We start from the raw sequence: 26,272 nt of genomic DNA, 5'->3' as shown, positions 1-26,272 counted from the left end.
GCAGGGCCCGGGGCGGCCGCGGCTGGAGACGGGGCTGGCGCGGCTCCGCCGGCGGGCGGGGGCAGCGGTCACGTGGCTCGAGCCGCGCCGTCAGGGGCGGTCCCGCGCGAGGGCGGTGGCGCGCTGGGCCGGGCGGGGCGTCGGGCGCGCAGGCGCGGTGCCGCTGGCGAAGGGCAGGGGGAGGCGCGGCCATGCCCGCGCCCGGCGAGCCATGAGCGCCCAAAAGGAGGCCCTCCGGGCGGGGTCCGGCGGCCGCCCGGCGGCTCCGGGGCCTGACTCTCCTGTCGGCATGGAGCCGGCGCTGCCGCCCGCCTCCCCGCGGGCGGTGCCGGAGGGCGGCGGCATCTTCGGGTGGCTACGCGGGCGCTGCCTGGGCCGCAGCGCCGCCGTGGACCCGGCGCGGGACACCTTCCGCGCCATGACCGGACTGTACGGCTCCATCCAGCCCGCCGACTCGGTGTACCTCAGCACCCGCACGCACGGCGCCGTCTTCAACCTCGAGTATTCACCTGACGGGTAGGGGCCGTGCGTGGATCTCCCTGCTCCCCCGCGGCTGCCTGCCGCTGCTCCCGCCGGAGCCCGCGCCGCCTGTGCCGGGACGGCGCCCCACTGCCCGCCCGTTGCCGAGCGCCTGGCTGGGCTGCGGGAGGGCGCGGGGTGCCCCGGCCTGCAGGAGCCGGGTCGGGCCCGGCAGGCGGCACCCGCCCCGGCTGCTGACCCCCCCCCCCCCCCCCGCCCCGGCGCTCTGTGCCCGGTCCGGGAGGGGGGAGGCGTTTCTGTGGCGGCCCTGTGTGCCCGCGGCGGGGGGGACCGTGAGGCTCACCTGGAGGAGCAACGCGGCGGGGACAGAACCCGGCTCGTCGGGCCTGGGCGGGAGGCCTCGGCGCTGCGCGGCGAGCGCCCGGCTCCGCGGCTCCTGCAGCGCCGTGAAGCCCTTGGGCTGTGAGACGCCTGGTTGGCCTTTCGCCGCAGGCTGGCGGCTGCCTTGCAGGCAGTAGGCACAGAACAGCACAGGTGGAGCAAGAGAGCGGCACCGGGGAGGGGTCCCCGGGACCGGGTGCGCTTCCCGCTGCCTGGCGGTGCTCCCGGCTTCTCTGTGGTCCTTCCCGCAGGAGGAGGGGAGACGATAAACTGCGGCACCAGGTCGAGAACAGAGTGCTGGAGCCGTTTTTTAAACTCGCAAATCTGTTAATGTCAGACTTCCTTGAACAGCTAAGTTTCTTTTTGAAATGCATTACTTATTTATTCGCTTAAGGTTCCGTGGATTTTGTAGGTCTGCACTGACGAGTTTAGAAGCGTCCTGTTGTATGCTGTGTAACAGTGTAGACAAAAGCAGGTGACAGTTGGATTAATTTAGAATAAAGATAGTCTTGGCACACCAGCTCAAAGCAGAGTGAGCTCAGTTCAGAGTTTTTGCATATTTGTATCTTGCAGTACGCTTGTATGTGAAGTTTTCTTGGCAGGAGGACCTTGCAAGCTAGGGTGGTCTCACTGGTGTTATCAGTTTGGATAGTCAGAATTGAAATCTGTTATCCTTGATGGCTGGTCAGCTTTTTCAGTGAGTTTTTGTCAGACCAGAGTTCTGGTTTCCATGAATATCTGAACTCATGACAGTTTTTCCACGGTTGTGCTGTAGAGCCAAAGTTCAACTCCTTGTTTGTGCATCCTTTTTTTTTTTTTTTTTTTAAAAGGGCAAGGTTAAGCTCCAGAAACTATCAAAACCATCCTCAGGTGACTGTTGTTGGAAAGTGGTTTCTTTCATAGATCCCCAGCCAGGCGTGCTTAAGGTTCTTGAGGCACAGGGTTCTTTCTACAGTATGTGGTGTGAAGAGGTCAGGTAGGATCGCTCTGCTGGCTTAGCCGCAGTGAACTAAATTGGAAACACCCACATGTGGATGTTCTGTACCCATGTAGAAAGTGTCAGCTACAGCAGCAGTACAGCTGGGCTGTGGTTTCAGGCTATTCATGCAAGCTTCTGGCAGAAGGTGTAATTTTGCATTCCTCCTTTGTGCCTGATGCTCATGAGGCTAGACAGTGCGCGAAACCTTCCGTATCTGGAAACTAACCCAGCACAAAGGTTCTTGTGTCAAAGGGATGCATCCATGGACCTGGTGTTAAATGTGGCTGCAGTGTTTGGCCCAGCAGACTGCAAGTGGTATTGGGTATAGGTTAGGACCATGGCACTGAACCTCAATTGCCTTAATAACAAATGCAAAAGCCCAGACCTTGCTCGCTTCTGTGTGATTCTCTGCTGGTTAGGGTCAGCTTAGAGCAGTCACAGACCTGCCCTAACCTGTGCTGGCCCGTCCTATGAAGTGGAGACTTCTGGTCTCTTTGTAGCCTTTCCCAAGAGACCTGACAATGGTCAGCAGTGCTGCATCCCTGTTCCTTGCCCCTTCTGCAGCTTCTGGCCCCTCAAAGCACTGTTCTGGGGACATGGTGGGGATCTTGTCTTGGGTTGTGTGTGCACTGCTCGTTAGGTCTGGCCTGCCTGTGGGGAACTACTCCTCAAGGGCTTGCTTTGTGGACTGAGGGTCGCTGGGGCGTGCTGCCCTCTTGCTGTAACACTGCTGTCCTGGTCAGAGTTGCTGCAGTGTTGGGGGAACCTCTAAGCTTTCCTGGAGGTTGGCCTCACTAATTTAGCAGGGCAAACTTCACTGTCACATCATTGTGCTTAATCAGACTTTTTCAACATACATGAACCCAGTAAACATCGATACCCTAGGAGAAGCTGGCACAGAGCTAGACAGCCTGCGCAAGCTGTGGATGGTTGATGTTTTCTGTCCCTGTTGGGACCCCTGTGAATTCTGCAGACGTCTCTCTGGTCTCATTCACACAGAAAGTGTATCCTGGACAAGGTTTCTGATTTTCTTTTTTTTCTTCTCTGAGAAAAGCAGTAAATAAATACACATAGATCTTCATGTGGGGAGGAGAAGGTGCTTTAAAAAGGAGGTAACACCCTTGGAACTGTAGTTCCTGGAAGTTGTTCTGGTTTCAGCAAGTGAATTAGGTGGTACAGTAATATACTAAATCTTGCTCCAGACTTTTCTGTGTCCTCAGAGTAGTAATGGTAGCATGGTTTAATGTCTGCTGTGAGATTAATCTCAAAAAACATGGATAACAATTAGGCATGTTCCCAGCTTAAGTCTCTGCTAATGCCCAATTTAGACTGATGCCTGTGCCTCATTATTGCTGCTTTTGACAATCACTTCCATAAAAACACAACTACATTTAGAAAACAACACCTTTTGTCAGAGAACTCTTTCATTGTAGTTAATAAAATGTGATGTCTGATACCAATCCTCTGACTTCTTGCTGTCTTAAAAAGCAAAACTTCTAAATCTAAACCTTATATAAGCTTTTAGTGGGAAAAAAATTAGTTGCAGAAAAGGTAGATATTTTAAATAAACTTTTGAATCAGTCTCATTTCTGCCTTCATCATTTACTGGCTTCATGCTATTCTGATGTAGAAAAAATGCAGGCAGTCTGCAGAGCTGTTTAACTAGTTGGATTATTGGGGAAGGGTGCTATTCTTTAGAGTTTGCTTTAAAAATTCTGCACCTGAATACGCGGTCTGAATGTCATCTTTATGGTGCTTTTGGGTAGATGCCAAACTAAATAGCCATCAAAGTCAGCATTACGGAAGGAGATGAGGAAACGGTATGCCTTTACCCTGAAGAAGTTGGACTGGCTGACTGTTACAAAGTGGTGGTGTAGCTGGGGTAGCATTTCTAAAGGTTGTAGAGGAATATTGTACTTGATAAGGGAGTGAGATTGAAAGGGTTCTTGCCGTATGTTGTCCTCTTTAATAAGGGTTAATGCAGTGTCAGAATGTAAAAGGTGGCTCGCAGTTTGTTGCCTCTTGTGCGTGAGCTGGCTGCCAGGACTCAAAGCTTTCTCAGTACAGCCTCTGTCAGACCCCTGCATTTTACAGAGTCTTCAGCTGATTATAAGACACCCTGAAAAGCAAACTACCATGTTGCAGAACCCCCCGAAATGTGTTGCCAGTGAATGGATAGAGGGAGACCACAACATGGACACAGTCATATGGGAAAATCCGCAGTGGAATTTCAGAGTAGATGACTTTCTACTTACCCTTGGGTGCTGTTATCTCCCCCCTCCTTTCCTGCAGCATTAAGCAAATATCCTCACATGAACAAAGCAGTGTGCTTCATGCCAGAGCTTGATTCTTCTTTTTTCCCCAGACAGGAACCACTGAGTTCATGTACCTGCACTGTAGTGATGGGACAAATCAGACTCAAGTAACTTCTAAAAATACCACTGATGTAAACTCCATTAAGTGTGATTTATTTTTTTTCTAAATAATGCCATCTTTGTGTCTATGAAGTGCATAGCTGTTACAAAACAACCACCTTGCATGTTAAAAGTGAGATAAAAGATCATGTGGTCTGTCCAGCAAATGCACCAGTTTTACATCAGTTTTACATTCATTATGCCAACAGCCAGGCAGAATAGTCATGGTCTCCTGAAAAGGAGTTAGAGAACTTAACTTCTCCAGAATAAAACAACATGCTGTTTTCTTCTACGTTTTTTGAATATTAGATGCTTGAGAAGAGACATCTGGAAGAAGGCAATAAAAAATACAGATACAGTGTAAACAGAAAGCCAAGCTATGTAATGGTGAAACTGAGCTTCTGTGAGGATAGGGAATGTAGGCTAGCTGGGTGCGCACAGGTGTAATTTCTTTTACTGAATACAAATGTTTCTGCTTTGCTCTACTCCCTTGCAGGTCAGTGTTGACTGTTGCTTGTGAACAGACTGAAGTACTGCTTTTTGACCCAATATCTTCAAAGCACATCAAAACTCTCTCTGAAGCTCATGAAGACTGTGTAAATAATATCAGGTAGGTCAGAAGGAATACAAAAACCTCATGTTTTGTCTTACCATAGATGCTTTTTTTTTTTATGACAGTGTGTCATGGTTTTAGCTGGGATAGAGTTAATTTTCTTCACTGTAGCTGACATAGTGCTGTGCTTTGGACTTAGTGTGAAAAGAATGTTGATAACACACCGATGTTTTAGTTGTTGCTGGGTAGTGGTTGTACTAGTCAAGGACTTTTTGAGCTTCCCGTGCTCTGCCAGGTGCACAAGGAGCCAGGAGGGGAGGGGGCACAGCTAAGAGAGTGGATTCAAACTGGCTGAAGAGATCACATAATCACAGGTTGGGAGGGACCTCAGGGATCATCTAGTCCAACCTTTCTGGGAAGACCAGAGTCTACACAAGATGGCCCAGCACCCTGTCCAGACAACTCTTGAAGGTGTCCAATGTGGCCAAGTCAACCCCTTCCCTGGGGAGATTATTCCAATGGTTGACTGTCCTCCCTGTGAAAAATTTCCCTCTCGTGTCCAATCGGAATCTCCCCAAGAGCAACTTGTGTCCATTCCCCCTTGTCCTCTCCATGTGACTCTGTGTAAAAAGGGAGTCTCCATCTTCTTTGTACCTACCCCTTAATTACTGGTACATGGTGATGAGATCCCCTCTGAGCCTCCTTTTCTCAAGGCTGAACAAACGCAGCTCTCCCAGCCTATCCTCATATGGCAGCTTCCCAGTCCTTTGATCATCCTGGTGGCCCTTCTCTGGACCCCTTCCAGCCTGGCCACATCCTTTTTGTATAGCAGGGACCACAACTGTACGCAGTACTCCAGGTGTGGCCTGACAAGCGCTGAGTAGAGCGGGATGATGACTTCTTTCTCCCTGCTGGCGATGCCCTCGTTGATGCAACCCAGCATCCTGTGGCCTTCTTGGCTGCAGCAGACACTGTTCGCTCGTGTTGAGCTTCCTGCCCACCAGGACCCCCAGGTCCCTTTCCACAGAGCTGCTCTCCAGCCAGGTGGATCCCAGTCTGTGCTGCACTCCTGGATTATGTTTTCCCAGGTGCATGATTTTACACTTTTCCTTGTTGAACTTCATAAGGTTCTTGCTGGCCCACTCCTCCAGCCTATCCAGATCTCCCTGCAGAGCAGCTCTCCCTTCCGGAGTGTCTACTTCCCCACTCAGCTTGGTGTCATCAGCAAACTTCATCAGGCTACATTTGATGCCATTATCCAGATCACTTATAAAGATGTTGAATAACATTGGGCCCAATATTGATCCCTGGGGGACTCTACTAGTGACAGGTTGCCAGTTTGAGAAAGAGCTATTTACCACCACCCTTTGGGTGCAGCCTGTCAGCCAATTCCCCACCCACTGCACAGACCACTTGTCCAGGCCATAACACATCAGTTTCTCCAGGAGGAGACTATGGGGGACCGTATCAAAGGCCTTGGAGAAGTCCAGGTAAACAATGTCCACTGCCCACCCCATGTCAACCAGGCAAGTCACTTTGTCACAGAAGGCCACCAGGTTTGTCAAGCACGATCTGCCCTTAGTGAAGCCATGTTGGCTTTTCCCAATCACGTGCTTCAGTTGACTTGTGATGGCCCCCAGGAGGATTCGTTCCATAACTTTCCCAGGGATTGAAGTAAGGCTGATGGGCCTATGGTTACCCGTATCCGCTCTCGGGCCTTTCTTGTAGACAGGGGTAACATTTGCCTTCCTCCAGTCCTCTGGGACATCCCCCGTTCTCCATGACTTCTCAAAGATTATGGAGAGCGGCCTCGTGATGATGTCAGCTGTATCATGTAATGTCATGCCCAGTATGTTAACTGGGAGGAGCTGGCAGGGGGAGGCAGGCAGCAATCATGGCTCGGGGACCAGCAGTGTCGGTTGGCGGGTGGTGAGCAGTTTTATCGTTTGTGGTTTTGGTTTTTTCCCTTTTCACTTTTCCTTTTTATTGCATTATCATTATTATCATAATTTTAATCATTATATCATTATTATTTTATCTTAATTATTAAACTGTTCTTATCTCAACCCACAAGTATTTTTTCTGGTTTTGCTTTTTCGATTCTCTCTCCCATCCCACAGGGGTAGGGGAGTGAGCGAGTGGCTGCGTGGTGTTTAGTTGCTGACTGTGGCTGAACCACGACACAGTGTGATAACTTGTGTTAAAGATGCACCTTCTTTTGGAGAGTGGGCTTTGTGAAGCCATTAGGCTGCAATTTGCTTTGTGCTATTCTCCTTCTAATTGGTGTTGGAGGTGGGGAAAGGCTGGAAAGGAGAAGAGGATGAATGTGAGCGTGGTGGTGGTATATAATGCTGGCAGGCAGTTTTGTTGATGGAGGAGCTGCAGTTTACGGGAGGGGAAGAGAATTATCACATGCTTTAACTGGCCTTTGGAATGCCCTGAATGAACACTGTAGATCAGAGTGTAACAAGATCAGAGTGTAACAAGTAGTGTGTGATTTATGTTTGAAGTGCAAGTCCAAGACCATAGCAAGATGAGATATTTATATTAATATGGCTGGTATTTTGAATCGTAAGAGTAACTGTCATAGTTGCGTAGAAATTTCCAGACAAAGATTGGCTGCTTTAAATGCAGGCATGATATAGAAGATCTGGGGAAGTAAAATGGCTTCTGCAATTCAACTTAAACTCAGTCTTTATGGTTTAAATCCTTTGCCTGTTTCTCAGGATGAAGTGGGAAACAGCAAGCACAGGAACTTAAATCATTAGTATTGTTGTAATGATTCTTATTTTAAATTCTATTATGTTTAGCTGTTCTGGGTCTGAGGATTGACTTTCATACATGAACTTAAGACACTTCTTAACCTTGTGGACAGTATTGTAGCCTCTCTTTACTCAGAGTCTCAAAGGAAAAAAAAAAGACCACTCAAAAACCAAACCTAAACCAAAAAAACCCCAAGAAAACTGTAGAAGCAATCTGAGCATTTCCCCTCAAAAGAGCTGAATACATGTGGGGTGCCAATGTCTTTATGCATTCTGCAGATAAATTGATGTTTTTCACAAGCTGCCTGTCCTTTTTAGAAGAGACTTGAAGTTTTACATCAGTTGGATGTCTTCTAGAAAAGCTAAGGTAAAAGCTGGGTCTAGCTGACACAAATGGAAGGGGAGATGTTGAGAACATCCTTTTCTATAAGGAAATACAGCTTTTCACGTCCTGCATATCAGTGGTTGTCCTTTAAATGTGTTTAGTTTTTACATAAAGCTAGGTGAGAGATAAAGCTGTGTTGTCATGAATCTGAAGGCAAAGGTAAACTAGATTTATTTTTTGTTATAGATCCCTAATTCAGTATCTGTTATTTACATTTGAAATCCTTTTGCTAGGGTTTCAAGTGAGTTACTCTGGGGCATGTTTTACAAAGAGCATTCTGTTGTAGGCTCCTTGACCAGTTGGCTGTCTCTGTTGCAGTCTGCTGTGCTGATCTTGAAAATTTATCCCATTCCTTGGTGGAGAATAGCAGTGAAACTTCCTGCCACTCCCTTCCCTTATTCAAAGGATCTCCTTTCTTTCTACTTTGGCTGTCTGTGAGGCTTTGTAAGTCTGTTCTTGGTCCTTGCATGTTCTGTGTGTAGTTTGATTTGTATAAAAATACCAGTTCTATGTCCAAGAAGATAACTCTCAGGTGTACTGATGATCACCAGACGAGACTAAAGTCCTTCCTAGCAACATGTAGTAAACTTTCTGCTTTCCTTTGAAACGATTCTTAAAGCTTTATTTTGTCTTTGTCGGATAGTGGTATCTTCTTCTGTGTTTTCCTGCGTGACCCCATTTGTTTGTTGTTAGAAACTTAGTTACAAGGAACTTAACTGTGTTCTGTAACACATGGTTTGTACAGCGTTACCTGGAGTATTGTTTCCGCTTAATGAGCAGGACTCAAGGCACTATACAACTACAGAAATTCATTGTAATAAGCACCAAAAATAAATACCATTACTGCTGTGGCCTATAGCAGGTGCTTCAGAGGTATGTATGAATAGGGAAGCGTGTAGTGGTCCTCTTCCAGTAGTGTCCCGGTTGCTAGGGATTTTTCTGTAATCACCTGATGCAGACATTTTTTTTCCACCTGAATTTGGTCAGGTTTTGAGCTTCCTTAAAACTCTCACATGGCAGAGCTCCATGGCACAAATGTGTATCAAGAAGTATTTAACAGTGTTTTTAGAGCTTGCTAGCTTAGTGTGAGGGCCATTAGTTTTCTTGTTTTCTTAAGCAGGAGGACAAGGAACAGCTAATCTGTATTTGCTTTCTCTGTGTCAGTCAGTTTTATGTGCTTGAGTCATATGCACTTTCAGTTAGCTGTTTTTCAAGCGAATCCTAGTCTGCTTGGTCATTCCCTATATGAAAGCTGTTCAACACCATTCATATCCCTCTGTTTCTTCTGAAACCTGTTTGTGGTGGGTGAAGCAGGCTTGCCTGTGGCATCCAAGATAAAGGCAAGTGATGGATTTATACAAGCAAGAAGTGTACTCTGTTTTACTTTTGCTCTGAAAATCTGAAATGTTGGATTCTTCCCATTGTAGTTGGTTATTTTTGATTGGAGTTGTTGCTATTTTTACATGATGTAGCGTGGTTCTAAGTCTAAAAGACAAAACACTGTTTCTAGGGGTAACTTACTGCATGTCTCTGTGTAGGGATCTCTTGCCTTAGTATTTATGTGCAGCTACTTCTGGTGTTTTTTGGATAGGTTTTATTTTCTCTTTTATGTCAGGTAAGGCTTTTTTTCAAAATGCCTTCGTCAGACATGAATTCCAAACATAAAACAGCATGCTTTGCCCTTCTAAAAGTAAGGGCATGCATAAATTGCAGTGAGAATGGAGTAAGATAAACTTTGATCTGTGTAATGCAAACTAAATAATTTTATCCAGTGTTTTTTCTTTGTGAACCAAATAACTTGTCAAAGTACACTTTCAAAGAAAGTTTCGTCTTCACTTGGTGGTTTTGAAGTCTTGCATTTCCTTCAGTAACCTTTAGACTCAATTTACTACCTAGCTATGTCTCTTTAGTGCTGATTACAGCCCCTCTATCCCCTTCTGTCTGATGGAGTGTTTTTACATCAGATATTCTTTCCTTCTGTAGTCACTTGAAGGTGGTCAAGCTGCCTCATACTACTTCAGGCAGGAGTGATACACACATTGAATTTTGGCTGAAGACCAGTGATTATCATGATAAAGAATTACCATCTGTACAGGCTAAGTACTTAACCTGATCAGTGTAGCAATCCAACTAGTATGACCCATATTCTTTTCCACTTTCTTATCTTCTCCCAGTATGACATTAGTGACTAGTCTGTCATCTGTTCAGAAAGCGGGGACTCAGCCTCTAAGTGCAGAACATACACAGTGCAGATGGAGCACTAAGCACGTGATAAATTCACTGCTGTAAAAGAGTGTACTGTAGAACTGCAGGTCTGTAAATACCTTGTGAAATACAGAGCAGTAGGCTTGCTCTTCTTGCAGTAGAGTTAAACAGAATTTCATATTATATTGCGGTTCAAACTGGAACATCTCAAATCCTCAAATGTACATCTGTATTGAAGGAGTCCATACACTTGGGTAGCCTGTTCCACTTGTGCAGCTGCTGCCTCCAAAGATGATCTGAAATTCTCATCCTAAACAATGCTTTGCACTTGCACTTTGATATGCACACCTGCTTTTGTGCATTTGAAAAGCCCAACTTCACGTGCCTGCTTCAAACACATGAACTGTACTGTGGGGAAAGGAAAGGCAGAAACGTGGGAGCAAAAGCCCTTTGCTTCTTGATGGAGACTGAGACTGTTCAGGTGGTAAAAAAAATCCTTCCTGGATGCAGGAGGTCTTCATGGCTCTTCCTGGCTCCACAGCTGCAGTGTGCAGTGCTCCTGGGGCATTACGGAGCTGGGTGGGCTCTGAAGCAAAAGATGGGCGAAGGTGGAATGAAATTAAGGGTCTAGGGAAATGTGCAAACAGTGGCAGTGTTCAGGTTTAAATATAGTACATGTTTCCAAGATAACAATACCATATCTAATGTAAGCTGTGTGGTTAGTAAAGCAAGCCATATTCCAGACAGTTAATCCGCTGGATTAAATCTCTTGGAAAAGCACCATTGTACATCCTGTGTAAAACCATGGGGCCAGCTTTTCAGCATGTTCAGTGCAGACATATGGTGTGTCTTAGGTGTCTGTACAGAGCTATGGCCACGTTAGTGTGGCAGAAGGTCTACTTGGAAAGGGCCTCTGGAGATCCATCATCTGTAAGTGTTGTGGTTTGGCCGGCAGCTCAGCCCCACACATTTGCTCGCTCACTCCCCCACTGGTGGGATGGGGGAGAGAATCAGACGGGTAACGCTCGTGGGTTGGGATAGGAACAGTTTAATCATTAAAATAAAATTTTTAAAACCCAACAAAAATGCAATGGAAAGGAAAAACAACAAGAGGCGTGAAAGCGGGGGGGGAGGGGAGAAGGACGAACCGCCAAAACAAACTGCCTGCGCCACACCCGCTCGCCGCCCACCGCCCCTACGCCGAGCTGCAGCTGCCCCCCCTTATATACTGGTCATGGTGTCACGTGGTATGGAATGAACCTGCCATCGGCCAGTCGGGGTCAGCTGCCCCCACCATGGCCCTGCCCCTCCCAGCCCCCCGCCATGCGGCAGAGCGCGGGAAGCCGGAAAGGCAGCCGCCCCTCCACGGTGAGGAGAACTAACCCCTTCTCAGCCAAAACCAGCACATTCTCCACCCCTTATTCCATACTGTTTACACCATGCCCAGGTCCCATACAATGCAATACAACCGTACCAACCACCTCCCATCCCCTTCCCATCCTTTAACATAATACACAGACATCATTCCCTTAGTGCATGGACCTTCCCTGTAAAATGTCCATAAAAACATCCATTGAGTTCACCCAGTCCATGACTCTGGGCTCCATCTGTCATATCAGTCTTTCAGGGCGGGAGAGATGGTGTGTGCGGCATTGGGTTGCTGCATACCAAAGTCAGTCTTTGTTCCATCACTGCTGCAGTTTGCTTGTTCCATCAAAGTTCGTCTTCCATGGGTTGGGAGGCTCGTACTCTGATATCATTGATACAGCACAGAGGTGACACACAATATTATATAGCAGTTCACATTGTGCCATGCAGTTCATTGTCTGTTTTTGCCCAAAATCAAATCCCCTTGAGGCACACATTGGATTTCTCCATCCTCCCGCATCACCCACCAAGTGCACCCAGGTCCTCGAGCAAAAGCAATCCCACGAATGGCTTTGCCTTTGCCTGAGGCAGGAAGGACCCAGACTGTGTTGCCCAGCATACTTTTTGCATGCACTACAGGGACTCCATCCCCTTCCACAGCATGTAGGATTTCTGACTGGGCAGGGCCAGCTCGCCTGGCAGATCCCCTCCTGTTGACTAACCACGTGGCTTTTGCCAAACGTGCATCCCAGTGCTTGAATGTCCCACCCCCCCTTGCTCTCAGTGTAGTTTTTAACAGTCCATTGTACCGCTCCATTTTCCCAGAGGCTGGTGCGTGACAGGGGGTGTGATACACCCACTCAATGCCGTGCTCTTTGGCCCAGGTGTCTATGAGGCTATTTCGGAAATGAGTCCCGTTGCCTGACTCAATTCTCTCTGGGGTGCCATGTCGCCACAGGACTTGTTTTTCCAGACCCAGGAGAGCGTTCCGGGCAGTGGCGTGGGGGACAGGAGATGTTTCCATCCAGCCAGTCGTTGTTTCTACCATTGTAAGCACATGGCGCTTGCCTTGGTGGGTCTGTGGGAGTGTGATATAGTCAATTTGCCAGGCCTCCCCATATTTGTATTTCAGCCATCGTCCCCCACACCACAGAGGCTTTACCCGCTTCGCTTGCTTGATTGCAGCGCATGTGTCACATTCGTGGATAACCTGTGCAATAATATCCATGGTCAAGTCCACTCCTCGATCACGAGCCCACCTGTATGTTGCATCTCTCCCTTGATGACCTGAGGTGTCATGGGCCCACTGAGCTAGAAATAGTTCACCCTTTTGCTGCCAGTCCAGACCCACCTCAGCCACTTCAATCTTGGCAGCCTGATCCACCTGCTGGTTGTTTCGATGTCCTTCAGTGGCCCGACTCTTGGGGACCTGAGCATCCACATGCCGTACCTTTACAACCAGGTTCTCTACCCAGGCAGCAATATCTTGCCACAGTGCGGCAGCCCAGATGGGTTTGCCTCTGCGCTGCCAGTTCCGCTTCCACTGCTGCAGCCAGCCCCACAGGGCATTTGCCACCATCCAGGAGTCAGTAGAGAGATAGAGCACTGGCCACTTTTCCCGTTCAGCGATGTCTAAGGCCAGCTGGATGGCCTTTACCTCTGCAAACTGGCTCGATTCACCTTCTCCTTCAGCAGGTTCTGCGACTTGTCTTGTAGGACTCCATACAGCAGCCTTCTGTCTCCAGTGCTTTCCCACAAGGCGACAGGACCAGCACAAACAGCCTTCTGGGAAGAGCAGGGCTTCGGGTTGCTTCACTAACAGCCCAAAAAGCCTGGCACTGAAGTGTTTCCAGCACAGGTGGTTCCACCACTGTTGGTGACATGCTGGCTAGGCAGGGTGTTCCTGAAAGCAGGTTGCCGTTGATTGACTCCTATCATAGGCTTTGCAACGAGGTTTGCAGTGAGTAACTGATTTGGTTACCAGAGGGATTCGTGTGAGCATTTGTTCCACTGGTAGTTTGGTGGTTGTGTGATCTTACACGATTCATTAAAAAAAACTAACAAAGAAAAAAACTTCTGCTATGCTTATGTGGGTTTGTGGGGTCCCGACTCCGGGACCAGACTAATGTTGGGGGTCTGATGAAGAGGGGAACTCCACGATGAGGCCGAGGTGAGGGGTGGAACTAGGTGAAGACTTGGTGGTGACTCCTTGCTTAGCCCTGAGCCCCAGCTGTGCAGACTCCGATAACTCATGGTTGAGGGTTTAGCTGTGTGGTTCCTTTAAATTACAGAAGAGTGAACATTTTTGCCGACCCGTGAGGCCTTCCTCCCTCCTCACCCCTCATTTATCCACCCCAAACAGCCCCTGTTCAGCTCCAGGAGTTGTAGCAGGGTGTGCTGCGGCAATTCAGACTCTGGGTACAAAGATACGTGGAGAGTGGGGGCTTCACGCCAGCTATGAAGTCGGAGCATGGGAGTAACTCGGTGGAATTCCCTCTCAGCTGCTCTGAGACCCCCATCACCTTTGACCTTGCCACAAACTACTGGAACACTGAGCAGGTTGTATCCCTCTTCCCCCAATTTCATGTATCTTGCTCTACCGATTTCTATCTTATTATGTATTTGGTTTACTGTATAGGTTAAAGTGACTTGCTTAAGGACAGTGGAAAGCTTAATAAAATTGTGGTATGGGTTAACCGCTTGGCATCTTGTCAGTGAAGCACATTGACAGACAGAATCTGTCTTGCTATCAATAACAATCCGGGAACAGTGCATGACAGGGTTTACTAGTTTGCTACTACAGTTGTACTACTGGTTCATATCCTAACAGTACTTTTTTTTAAAGGAAATGTTTACAGGCAAATATTCTGCTGTATGTTAAGTTTTTTGTGTGGCCACTCTGTTTGTTTCTGTGTTAGCTTAAATTCCTGCTTAAGAATATTTAAATTAGAAAAGGCCCTAAGCAGCTACAGTATTTTTCTCCCATTTTCAGGTTTCTAGATAATCGACTGTTTGCGACTTGTTCTGATGACACTACAATAGCACTTTGGGATTTGAGAAAGCTGAACACAAAAGTGTGCACTTTACATGGTCACACCAGCTGGGTTAAGAACATCGAGTACGATACCAATACGAGATTACTAGTAACATCAGGGTTTGATGGAAATGTGATCATCTGGGACACAAACAGGTATGTGGCTGTGCTCGTGCTGTTATGTTTCTAGAACACACAAGGATACGGTTCTTCTGTACAAGATGGAAAACCTGCTTCCTTGAATGATGCTATAATCCATTCTTAGAATGATTTGTTTATAGCCCATATCAAGAACTTGCATCACCTTTATATGGTAACAGTCCAGTAGCTAAAAAGAGACCTTTTCTTGCTGACATGACAAAATGTAGTTCGTTCTTTTTGGAAAAGTTCTGTCCTCATTGTTGTGGTAGTATCAAAATGTGACTTCTGCTGTTTCATTAAAATCAGATTTAAATAGGATAAAGACAGTACTCAGAAAATGTTTTCAGATTAACAAGGATGCCTAGCACATCTTGGACTCTTCTGGACATTATTAAGGACTTGAGTCAGAGCTAATTGCAGCCATTTCTTCTGCTTTTTTCACTGTCCAGGTGCACAGAAGATGGATGTCCCCACAAGAAGTTTTTTCACACCCGTTTTCTTATGAGAATGAGGCTGACACCAGACTGTTCCAAAATGTTGATCTCAACTTCCTCTGGATATCTTCTGATTTTGCATGACCTCGATTTAAACAAATCTTTAGAGGTTGGCAGTTACCCAATTTTAAGAGCTAGAAGGACTACATCAAGTTCAGGTGAATGCTTGTGGAAAAGTCTATGGCAGCTTCTGGTAGAGGTGTTTTATGGGATACTTTTAACTAGCAAAAGAAGGCAGAGGTGGAGTCGGAAGGATTCTGCTGGGGAACTCTTTGGAACAGTAGCTGATCTGTTCAGGGGTCACACACATCTGTACTGTTCAGTGGTATGTTCTGACTCAGGTAAAGTGTGTAGGGTGATTTTTGGTGTCAACACTTCAGCATTACAGGATATAGCGCCCGTGGAATTTTGTCATCTCAAGCTGGCAGTCCCTAGCTTTATTATCTACTGTTCTTGGCCTTGTAATAAAAAAAACTTAAGCCATGTTGAGTCAGCTGACTGGGAGCGCCAGCTGCTACTCATGACTGTTATGTAGTGGTGTGGTTGCTCTCAACAGCAGGCCTGGAAGAATCACATGCTCTGAAATTTCACTGCTTGCTTCCTCCTGCTTTGTGGCAGTAACAGAGCAAAATACTGACAGAAACTCTGCCATTTGGAGTGTCAAGATATAAGGAGAGTGACCTGGGGGAAAATTCATACCCCAGCTTCTAGTACTGACAGTGCATAAGAAGGAAAGAATGCATCTGGGCTCTTATTCCCAGTAGAGTTTGTGCTGGCTATTTATTTGTGTGAGGCACAAGTGGAATGGTACTTTTAGAGTATATGCTGAGCTTTGAAAAGTGTTTTCTGAACAAGATGCCTGGTTCTTACCCTTTATTTAGCATTTCTAAAGAGGATTAAGTGAGGGACATGCATAGTAAGTTGGCTGTGCTTAGTTGTTCTGTTCACATGGCTGATGCTGTTTACAGACATAACATCAGGTTCATCTGGTCCTCGATCTGTTGGATCACCGTGTCACCAGAGTGATTCAGGTCCATTGTCTGAGAAACACACGTCACGGTCCTCCCAGCGAGAAGGTAGGAAAAAGTTTTAAAAAAATTAAAAATCATAGACAGAAGAGGCCTGGGTATAAATGAAAAACTGTGGTTTCGTTTCTGACTTTTTAAAAGAATAGTGTTGCTTTGATGTCTATTAAACCAATAAAATATCATAGCACACCAAAGTTGGGGGTCTAATCAGTTTTTTCCAAGAAATCTGATGACAGCAACAAGATCTTTATTTTATATTAGTACATTATTGTTGTTACACAGATGTACGTATTTTTCCTTATGTTTTTTCCTGGAACAAAGTTTGTGTGAATGACCTTTACGGGGGAAAAAAGAAAGAAAAAAAAAAAACAGAGCTGAACATAGCTGGTTTGCTTTTTGTTTTCCTTAATGATGGGAATATTTATCTGCAGTTTCTCCACGAGAAGTCAATAGGATCGAAAAAAGAATATGCAAACAGGTCTTAAACATGGACAGGGTGTTTTGTGAAGTTCTGATTACAAATCAAGTCCTACCTAACTCCAGAGCTATGACAGCTGATGATCCTGTGATTAGCAGGCTTCCTCTGAATCCAGAATATGCTTTCAGAGAGTCAGTTTGAACTTGGCAAATTGGTAAATGCTTTGTGAATCACATGTAACTTTAAGTATAACGTTAGGTTTTAACAACTCATGGTTGTGAGATCCTCAAACATACTTAGGAGGAGGCTTATCTGGGTGCTTAGGCATGATTTACCTGTGAAAAGCTTTCTAGGGGTGAGAAGGGAGGCAAGCTGCATACGGCTGAGCAGACTTTGGAAGGAATTTGGAAAGGACATAATACATGTTTGAGAACCAGTAGTTCTTACAAAAAAACCCCACTCTTTAGACTTTGCTTTAATGATAATGAAGAGCATGTATGGAAAGTTAACTCTGACTTAGTTCACAATATGAGGTGATTAGATGCAGGTCTTGGAAGGCAGATTTCAAAAATTTGAAATTTGGTATTAGCTTCAGTTGTTTGGATAACCTCTCTTTTGATTTATCCTTTCATAAAGGTGTGGTCTTTTCTACCAGTCAGATGCAAGTGTCACATGTTTGACCTTGTTGCAGCAGTAGGCTGATGAGAGAGGTGAAGATCAATGTATAGACTTCATTGAAACTTACAGTTGACTTCCCCTTTTAGGTGGGTCACCTAGAAATAGTTTGGAGGTCTTAACACCAGAGGTTCCTGGAGAAAGAGATCGAGGCAATTGCATTACATCACTACAGCTACATCCAAAAGGGTGGGCTACACTTCTTCGGTGCTCAAGTAATACGGATGACCAGGAGGTAAAACAAATACTTCTTCTCTAAAATACGTTGAGTAAGATATATTTGTCATAAAACTATATTGGAATTCTCCGTGTTTTGGGGTAAATTTGCATTTGAATAAATGAGCCAGCTATTTCTGCTTATAAATTTATTCTTTTTAATGACCTTGTATGACTTTGTATCTTGCACTCAGTGCCCCTGTTGCCCAGCTCTTTCACAGAAGGCATTTTATACTTCACAGGTCTGTTAGAAGTTTTCAAACAGTAGTTGTGCTGCCAAATATGTGACTTAAAAATATGTACCTGGCAAAATATAGGGGGTGTGAACTTGGAAAAGACAGAGGATTAGAGTCGTGTACTGGTTTAAGTTAAGCAGAGAAGCTCCTCTGAATTTCTCAAGTACCTTTGGAATGTTCTCTGCCTCCTCTCTACCTCCATTAGTGCTCCAAGGATGAATGCTTTCCAAAGGCTGCTCCTATACTGCTGTGAAAAAACCTCATGGCATGTTTCAGCATCTATTTAAAATTGCTATACCCTAGGTCTGAATATGATGAATTCCAGTGATGTTTATGTAACATCACAGTGCCTTGGTCTCAGCTGTCATCCTAAAACTCTGTGTCATGGTTTGGCCGGCAGCTCAGCCCCACACAGTCGCTCGCTCACCCCCCACCGGTGTGATGGGGGAGAGAATCAGAAGGGTAACGCTCGTGGGTTGAGATAGGAACAGCTTAATCATTAAAATAAAATAAAATTTTAAAAACCCAACAAAAATGCAATGGAAAGGAAAACGACAAGAGGCGCAAAACCCGGGGGGAGGGTGGTGGGTGGGGGACGAACTGCCAAAACAAACCGCACGCCAACGCAGCCGCTCACCACCCGCCGACCGGACGCCGCACCGCTCCCGAGCCGCAAACTGCCCCCCTCAATATACTGGTCATGGTGTCACGTGGTATGGAATGAACCTGCCGCTGGCCAGTCGGGGTCAGCCGCCCCCACCACGGCCCTGCCCCTCCCAGCACCCCCCCGCGCGGCAGAGCGCAGGAAGCCGGAAAGGTACCCCACCACCACAGGCACCACCACCAGCACCACAGTGAAGAGAATTAAACCCTTCTCAGCCAAAACCAGCACACTCTGCAACGTAAATATAAAGGGGGTATCAATGACATTCCTGGCAGAATCCATTTCAGGTCTTTGCTTGAACTACTAAGTCATAAGACCAGCTACAGCTCATCTGCAACTTGGAGATTTCACTCTCCAAAATACCTCTTCAAAGAAGTAATGGCAGACTTTAAGGCCAGTGATGGATTATTTTTCCCCAGGTTCTGTTTTTGAAGTGTCACATAATAGCTGCCATATTGCACTGGGACCCTGTTTTAAGACAAACAGCAGTCTTTTCATTTTGTAAAAATGAAAGTTTTTTCATTATTTCTGAGTGCATTACAAACTTCTTCATAAACTGTATACAAAAAGCAAGAGCGTACAGGTTGTGTTTGGGAGGACCTGCTTTTGAGGAAGTAACTTCCAGGTTAACTAAATTTCACTTATAACTTTAAGCCCAGACAGAGACTTCAGAACACCTGGATTCAACCAGAAGGTCCTCTTGTGAGGACCATAGAGTTTTTTCCCTAGAGTTATTTCAAAAGTATTGATGAGAGTTGTGCAGACCGCTCTGCTTTTAAGACACAGAGGTTTTCCAAAACCACAAAGAATTCTTGGAATGCTTGATCAATAATAAACAGTTTAGCTAATTTGATAGCTCATGTAAATTGGGTTTGGTGTGGTTTTGGGTTTTTTTGGGTTTGGGGTTTTTTTGTTTATTTGTTTGAGTAGGTTTGGTTGTTTTTTTTTTAAGAAAGCCACTCTTTGTAACAGTAACCTCTTACAGATGTGTAGAGGACTGAATGGAAGCTTAGCAGATTTGTCATAAATTTTAATGCTGGTTCTCTAAAATTGTAATCAAGCTGCTATACAACACAGAATTTTTTGAAAGTGCAAATACTAATTGTCAGTATACACTAACCCAATATGACCTACTTAAAATTTCCTGTAGTCCTAGTGTCTGCCTTACTGTCTTCTATTAATATTCATTAGTATTGTTCCCTTTTTGTTTATTTCAGTAGAATACATGGAACAGAACCGAGAACATTTCTTTTGTCTTCTGGCTGGAATTGAATCTTTCAACATGATATAAACTTTGTCACAGAGCTGTTTTTGCATTTTGTTTGAGATTGGATAATTAGATTACACATTAAAATCCCTGGCTGTCTCTCAATTAACAAGCTGGCTATAGAGCTGTTCTTAACACTCCTTCAAAAATCTATTTCCCTCTTTATTCAAGATTTCTTCCCTTTTCAAGTTAAGGGCACAAAATGCCAATGGTCAGTCCTAAATTACAGCTGGCTGAGTTCTGCTGTTTTGTGGATTTCATTTAAATGTTTGCTAAATTAGAGCAGATGCCTGGCCAAAGGATTTGTCTGCTCTTTCCAGATAACAACTAGATTTAAAAGATTATATCTAGCATCTTTTTAATTAAAAATGCACCTTTGATGCTAGAGAGCTGTTTTGCTTAGACAGTTCAAAGTAGAGGAGATGCCAAAGAACCAGCCTGTTTTCAGTGTTTCTTAGTAGGTGCTTATCAAAGAGTAGATAAGCGATAGCATTGGTCATTCCTGTGTTATTCACTTAACATGCAGTGGGAGGGAATAAGTATTTGCAGTGCTTTACTCTTCTTTCAATATTCCTTTCTCTGCCTCTCCCTTTAGTGGACTTGCGTCTATGAATTCCAGGAAGGAACCCCTGTGCGCCCTGTCTCGCCTCGTTGTTCTCTGCGATTGACTCATTGCATTGAAGAAGCCAATGTGGGCCGGGGTTACATCAAAGAACTTTGTTTCAGTCCCGATGGCCGGATGATTTCATCCCCACATGGCTTTGGGATCCGCTTGTTGGGGTTTGATGCACACTGCAGCGAACTCGTTGACTGTTTGCCCAAAGAAGCCAGTCCCCTGAAAGAAATCCGTTCCCTCTACTCTCACAATGACGTGGTACTGACAACCAAGTTTTCTCCAACACACTGTCAGATCGCCTCGGGGTGCCTTAGTGGACGTGTTTCTCTGTATCAGCCAAAGTTTTAGGCACATCTTGCATCAACAGGACCTTCAGATGTTTGTGGTTTTTACTTCAGTTTAGTTGAAGTGTGTTCTTTCTGAAATATCTAAATCCAGATAAGATCATAGTTACTATGATCTCTGAACATGACAGTGGAACAAGCTTCCAGCCCAGCACTATATGTGTCTTCATACTGCATCCACAAGTCCATTTCCATGCACTGTGTTTTCAGCCTTCCAAGCAGACGTCTGCTCCTGCTGATCCTGTGCCATTGAGTCATTGTTCTGGTTTGTTTGTACCATAATAATCATTGATAATTCCCTTCAATGCAACTTGAAGTGGGCTATATGAAACAAATGTAGAGGGGCAAGGGTAGCAGTTCAGCCAAAACTCGCCCAGGGTCCCTGAGTCCTCCACCTCCTTGTTCCAAAGGAGTTGGACTTCCTCACATATGCTTCCTTGGTCTTTTCTTTGCTGAAACTGCTATACATTGATTATTAGATAATGAGCTGCTTTTCTACATAACTGACAGTTAGCTACTGACACAGAAAGAAAATTTTATTTTCATTTTTATATTAATTTAGTTGTTTGTGATTGGCTAGAAAAATGAGGCAACTTACTGTCAATGTTTTGCTGCAGTTAAAACATTTGGTTTTCTGTGATTGCATATATTGTGTTTATTGCCAGAAGGAAGAGGTTCTGGATGGAGCTGGAGCTGCATTTTTTCCTCAGATAATTTAGAAGGCAAAGAGTGGGGCAGGGAAACAGGAGTTGAATGGGTGAAGACCCTGCCCTGTAACCACTGCAGGTGCACTGTTTGGATGTTTCGTACAATAGGGGTGTCCGTGGTTGGCCTCTCTTGGGCAACTTTGACTCCACAGCCACCAGGGTTTCTGTTGTAGGGAGCTTTCCACATTGGTAACGTAGAAAGCTTCATCCCACGTTTGAAACTTAACACTGCAGAATTTTCTGCTGATGTTAAGGCTATGTCCCACCTAACTGATCTTCACACCTTGCCTGCACCATTGCTGTGAGAGGAACTTGTCTGGGATGTGTCCATAGTATCACCAGATGAGCCTTTCTTCACATGTACTGTCATTTTGAGAACGGATTAAAAGCATGCCTGTCCATAGTAAGATCTATCTGGCTTTAACTGGGCTTATCGTAAGATGTGAAAAATGTTAATGTTTATCATTAAATCCTGTATTAAGCATGAATGTCAAGTTTTAGCCCTCAAGTTAATTCCTCAAGGAAACCTTGTAAACACACAGTTATTTCAGTCCCATACATCCATATTGGTTTATAATATTCTCATCACTTACGTGTTCCTAGATATTTTTTTTTAGTATTTCACTAAGGTTTTGTTGACCAATCACACACTCAATTCAGCAGAGTATTTTTCACTTTAATTGGCCAAGCCATGAAACATGGGGCCTAGTGACTGAATTAATAAAATATTCAAGTGTATCTGAGACCAGTTAGAAATGCATCACTTCCATTTCCACTCAGCTCCTTTTGCATGTGAACCTGAACCTACATCTGGGGCAGCTTGGATTTGTTGGTTTGTTAGAAAAATTTCAGGGGACTTCCCTTGTCTGTGACTTAAAGCAAAGTGAAATGTGCAGAAAACTTGAGGACAGGTGTGGAATACAAAATTTTTGTGCAAAAGAGGAGCTAAGCAACAAGGAGTTTTCAATTGGCCACGCTGTTTGGGGGTGGAGAGGGAAGAACAAAAAACAAACAAAAAAAAACCCCAAAACAGTAGCAGTGTGTGTGGCAAAACTTATGGATACTGTATTCTTGACATTAGTCCAATGAAAGTGCTAAGTTTCCTTTTCCTGAGGTATTTTGAAACAGAATGCAGTGTGACTGTAGGAACACTTGCATTTCTCTGCATTCCCCTGCATTAAAAGTTGCGGCCTGTTAGGAATAAAGAAATGGGTTTTCCCCGCCCATCCCACACAGGACCGTAATGGCTTTTCCCCTAAGCTCTTCCTCTCCCTGCTTCTAGGCTGTGGTTTTCTCATTTAATGTTTTTCTAAACATCATTAAAAGGGACTACAGGTAGCATTTTGAAGAAATTTTAAATACTGTTCTCGCAGGCTTGAATCGTGTCCATTTTGGAGGTGAAGAACCACCCAAGAAATCAAAGCAGTTCTTGGGTCTGTCTGTTTGTTTTCATAGCTGGTTTTGGTTTTTCCTATCAGAAATTATGAGAGCTGGTACATGGCTTGTGACTTTAATTCTATGCCTGTTAATATGCACTGAGTGTTACTTTTTTAATTCTACCTCATAATATGCTGTTTTTTACAGGAATATTGTGCTTAAACATTGGACACCAACTTTTCTGTATAAAGAACTCTTACTCCAAAGTGACACATGTCATCACATCTAGATACTACCTGCAATGCACAGCACCAAGAGTGGTGGGCTGACCAGCCCTGGCCAGCTCTGGAAACCAGGGCCACTGAGCAGGGGTGTAGGACCGATGCTCAAAGTCACCTAGTTGAGGGGTTTGATGATACATTGATACTCCGTAGCATGTCCAGCAGATGCATATTAAGATGGATTCTGTCCAGGTATGCTGCGGAAATGTTACCTAGTTCTGATTACACTTGTAATAAATTTGAATAAGTAGGTAATCTTAGATTTTGATAATTTGATTATTCCTTTTCAACAATACTTGGAAATTTTCAGTGAAAGTTGGTTTGTTTTACATAGGAGGTTCATGTAACACTTCTTGAAACACTATTCAATAGGTTGTAACTGATATGCCTTGCAGCTTCATCTTGGTGGAAGGAGTGATTTTCAGTTGGCTTTCTGAATAATACTACCTTGCCTTATTGAATTAATGAAGTAATTTGTTGATGAGCTTTGGGTTCCTTCTAGATAGTTAAAAAAAAGAGGTTTCTCTTACTGTTATGTTTCAAAAGGTGAATTCTTAACATTACAGAACTATAAAACTGTCTGAAACAAATCTAAGAAAATATTTCAAAGGGTATATGAAAGCCTGCACTAACAGAGAAGTATGGTAGTGGCTTATACCAGCGGTTTCTTTAAACTAATTTACTTTCAAACGTTGAAGTATTACATCACTTGATAAATTTTACAGTATTTCTACTGAAGAAGATAGAGCTCCCTGTTTGATTGTAAAGCATGCAGTATGTCTTTTAAATGCATGGTTTCATATTCATCAACTTCTGTAGTAAAAGAATTCCTCCATTCACAGCATGGCTGATCAGCAGAAGCAGATACACTGCATAATTAAGATCTATGTAGGAATGTCAACATGTAGCAGCATCTACAGGAACTAAACTAGTGTTTGAAGCTAGTAATCCTTTTGTAATAGTCCAGTGACTGTATCCTGTGGGAGTAAATGCATTTTCTGAGTATACCATTAGAGGTCAGTCTTTAAATCACTGCAGCACTGTTAAACATTTGTGGGAAGGGGGAGAGAAACTATTAATGGAACTATACAATGACATTCATGTATATGTACTTTCCCTATATGAGGGGTGTGTGTGTATATTTCAGTAGATATATAGCCACAGGGCATCAGTCTACTTGTCAAACATGGGTAGTTCAGGGAAAAATGCATAACCTCCAAACAGAACTATTGGGGATAGGAAGAAAAGCACAGCGATATAGACAGAGACACACACACGCGCGTACATTTGTTTGCACTCTTGGAGTCTTGGTAAGGACAGTTTCATTGCCTACTACCAGAATTAGAATGTAAGCATCGGGTTTTTCTGGGGTTTTCGGGGTGGGGGGATTGGTTGATTTTGGTGGGGGCTTATTTTGTTTGTTTGTTGGTGTTGGGTTGGTTTTTCTTTTCTTTTTAATTTGGGTAATACGATGTGGAGAAGGTCCTGATACCATAAAACATGGGTCTGTTGCTCTATGAAATGTGAACTTCTAGAAAAAAATACACTTGCCAAATGAAAGCTTTTAGGAAATCTAGTTTACAAGATTCCTAAAAGCTGGAGTAAAAGGAAAAAGTCAACAGCCCATAATATTTTTGTCCTGCAGGATCATTTCCTGATCTTAGTCAAAGGTGCATTTTCTTAAGCACTAAGTATCTTCAGTTAAGCATAAGGTTTTTAATACAAGAACAAATTGTGCATGTAGAATATTTTGAAATACCTGAGATTTCATAGTAAAAATTGTAGCCTTTTAATACAGTATAGAAAGTATTGGAACTGCTCTGAAAGTATTGTACTTACAGCCGTATAGTAACTTACTATTTGTGGACAGTTTCTCTTGCTTGCATAATAAATTAAACATTTATTAATTCAATGAATTAAAACCTATTTTAATGTATTTGTCTTACACTGAGCTCTGTTCTGTAATGCTCCCTGCAACCTAGAAGGAAAAAACAGTGCTTAGAGCAAAACCACCTCTGTACACAGGTCTCTTTCCCTCCATGGGTTTCTTTGCTACTGTCCTTACCATCAAGTATGCTTGTGAGAAGAAACAGCTCAGTCATTAAGCCTAGAAAGCAAGAGGTATGTTGGGCTAGTATAATTACAAAGTGTAATTAACCATTCCATTGCCTGAGGTGCAGTACCCACGGGGCAGAGAGTTGCTGTTCAAACAGCAAACCCTTGAAGGCAGCACTGATTTTGTAAAATTTTGCTGAAGGAGTCTTGCAGTGATGAGCAGGCAACTATGTGCACACAGGGGCCAGCCTGAAACTGAAAACTAGCCTGCCTCCTTGGCCACGGATAGCTGTGTGTGAGGCAGAGGGGTGTGGGTTGCTCATGCCAAGGGTGACTGCCTTGCTGCAGTTGCAAAGGTTTGGGCTCCAGCAAAGCCACTAGGCACGGTGACAACAGCACCTGCCCAAAACCAGACTCTGCCTCAACATCACCTGAGGAGCAGCTACATGTCAGTGTCATGCAGAACTGATGGCATGCATAAGACACTGCATGCTCAGGGCATCTGCTGTTGCATTTGTTGTAAATGAGGCCTCAGCACACACAGACTCCCACATGCCCACAGCTGGATCTAAAGCAGGTGGTAGATTTCCTCAGCTGCTTAGCTTGCATTCCTTTGCCCCAGCACAAATGTGCACATGTTGTTGCCCTGGCTTTGCTATAAAGGGGATAATACTACGCTGCTGCTGCAGTTCTCAAGCTTGTGCACCAGACCTAGCTGTAGCACTTTTTTCCATCACATTTTCCTTAAAATGCAATAAAAAGTCAAAATTTGACTCTGAACCTCTTATCCATACAAAACAGCCATGTTTCATGCAGACCACCAGAGCAGGCACTGGTAAAAAAAGTCTGTACCCTGCCTAACGTAACATGTTACATCCAGTTTACCTCCCCTGATGCTGCAAAATGCTGCTTGGGCATGTCAGCGCTTGTGGCTGTTGTCCCTTCTTTCTACACTGCATTGTAAATGAGGAGAACGCTGTCTCTCTCTAGGTGTAAGAGATGTGATGGCATTAGTTGCTATTAAAAAAAAACAAACAAACCCATGAACTGGACTATCACAGACTACTCATGATACCGATTTCTCCTAGCTTGCCTTTTCCAGCCATGCTCTCATTTCAGACCTGCTGAGAGCTCTTGCCTTCATACTAGTTTACTTTGCAAAAGCCTGTGTTCTTCCTTGCCCAGCCCCACC

The 26,272-nt window shown here is 44.6% G+C and overlaps 1 protein-coding gene across 1 annotated transcript; it reads left to right on the top strand.

Annotated features, from left to right (window-relative positions):
- Window positions 1-144: 144 nt before the first annotated feature.
- DCAF10 (DDB1 and CUL4 associated factor 10) lies at window positions 145-24,937 on the top strand. Its single transcript, XM_064439639.1, has 7 exons — window positions 145-516; window positions 4,751-4,864; window positions 14,520-14,717; window positions 15,152-15,354; window positions 16,165-16,272; window positions 17,407-17,552; window positions 20,296-24,937. Exons 1-7 carry the CDS (start codon window positions 212-214, stop codon window positions 20,662-20,664), a joined length of 1,443 nt encoding a protein of 480 aa, XP_064295709.1. The 5' UTR covers window positions 145-211; the 3' UTR covers window positions 20,665-24,937.
- The last annotated feature ends 1,335 nt before the right edge of the window (window positions 24,938-26,272 follow it).

This window comes from Phalacrocorax carbo, chromosome Z (genome assembly GCF_963921805.1).
Source record: "Phalacrocorax carbo chromosome Z, bPhaCar2.1, whole genome shotgun sequence".
NCBI classification, from domain to species: Eukaryota; Metazoa; Chordata; class Aves; order Suliformes; family Phalacrocoracidae; genus Phalacrocorax; species Phalacrocorax carbo.
This window is presented reverse-complemented; position numbering and strand designations above follow the sequence as displayed.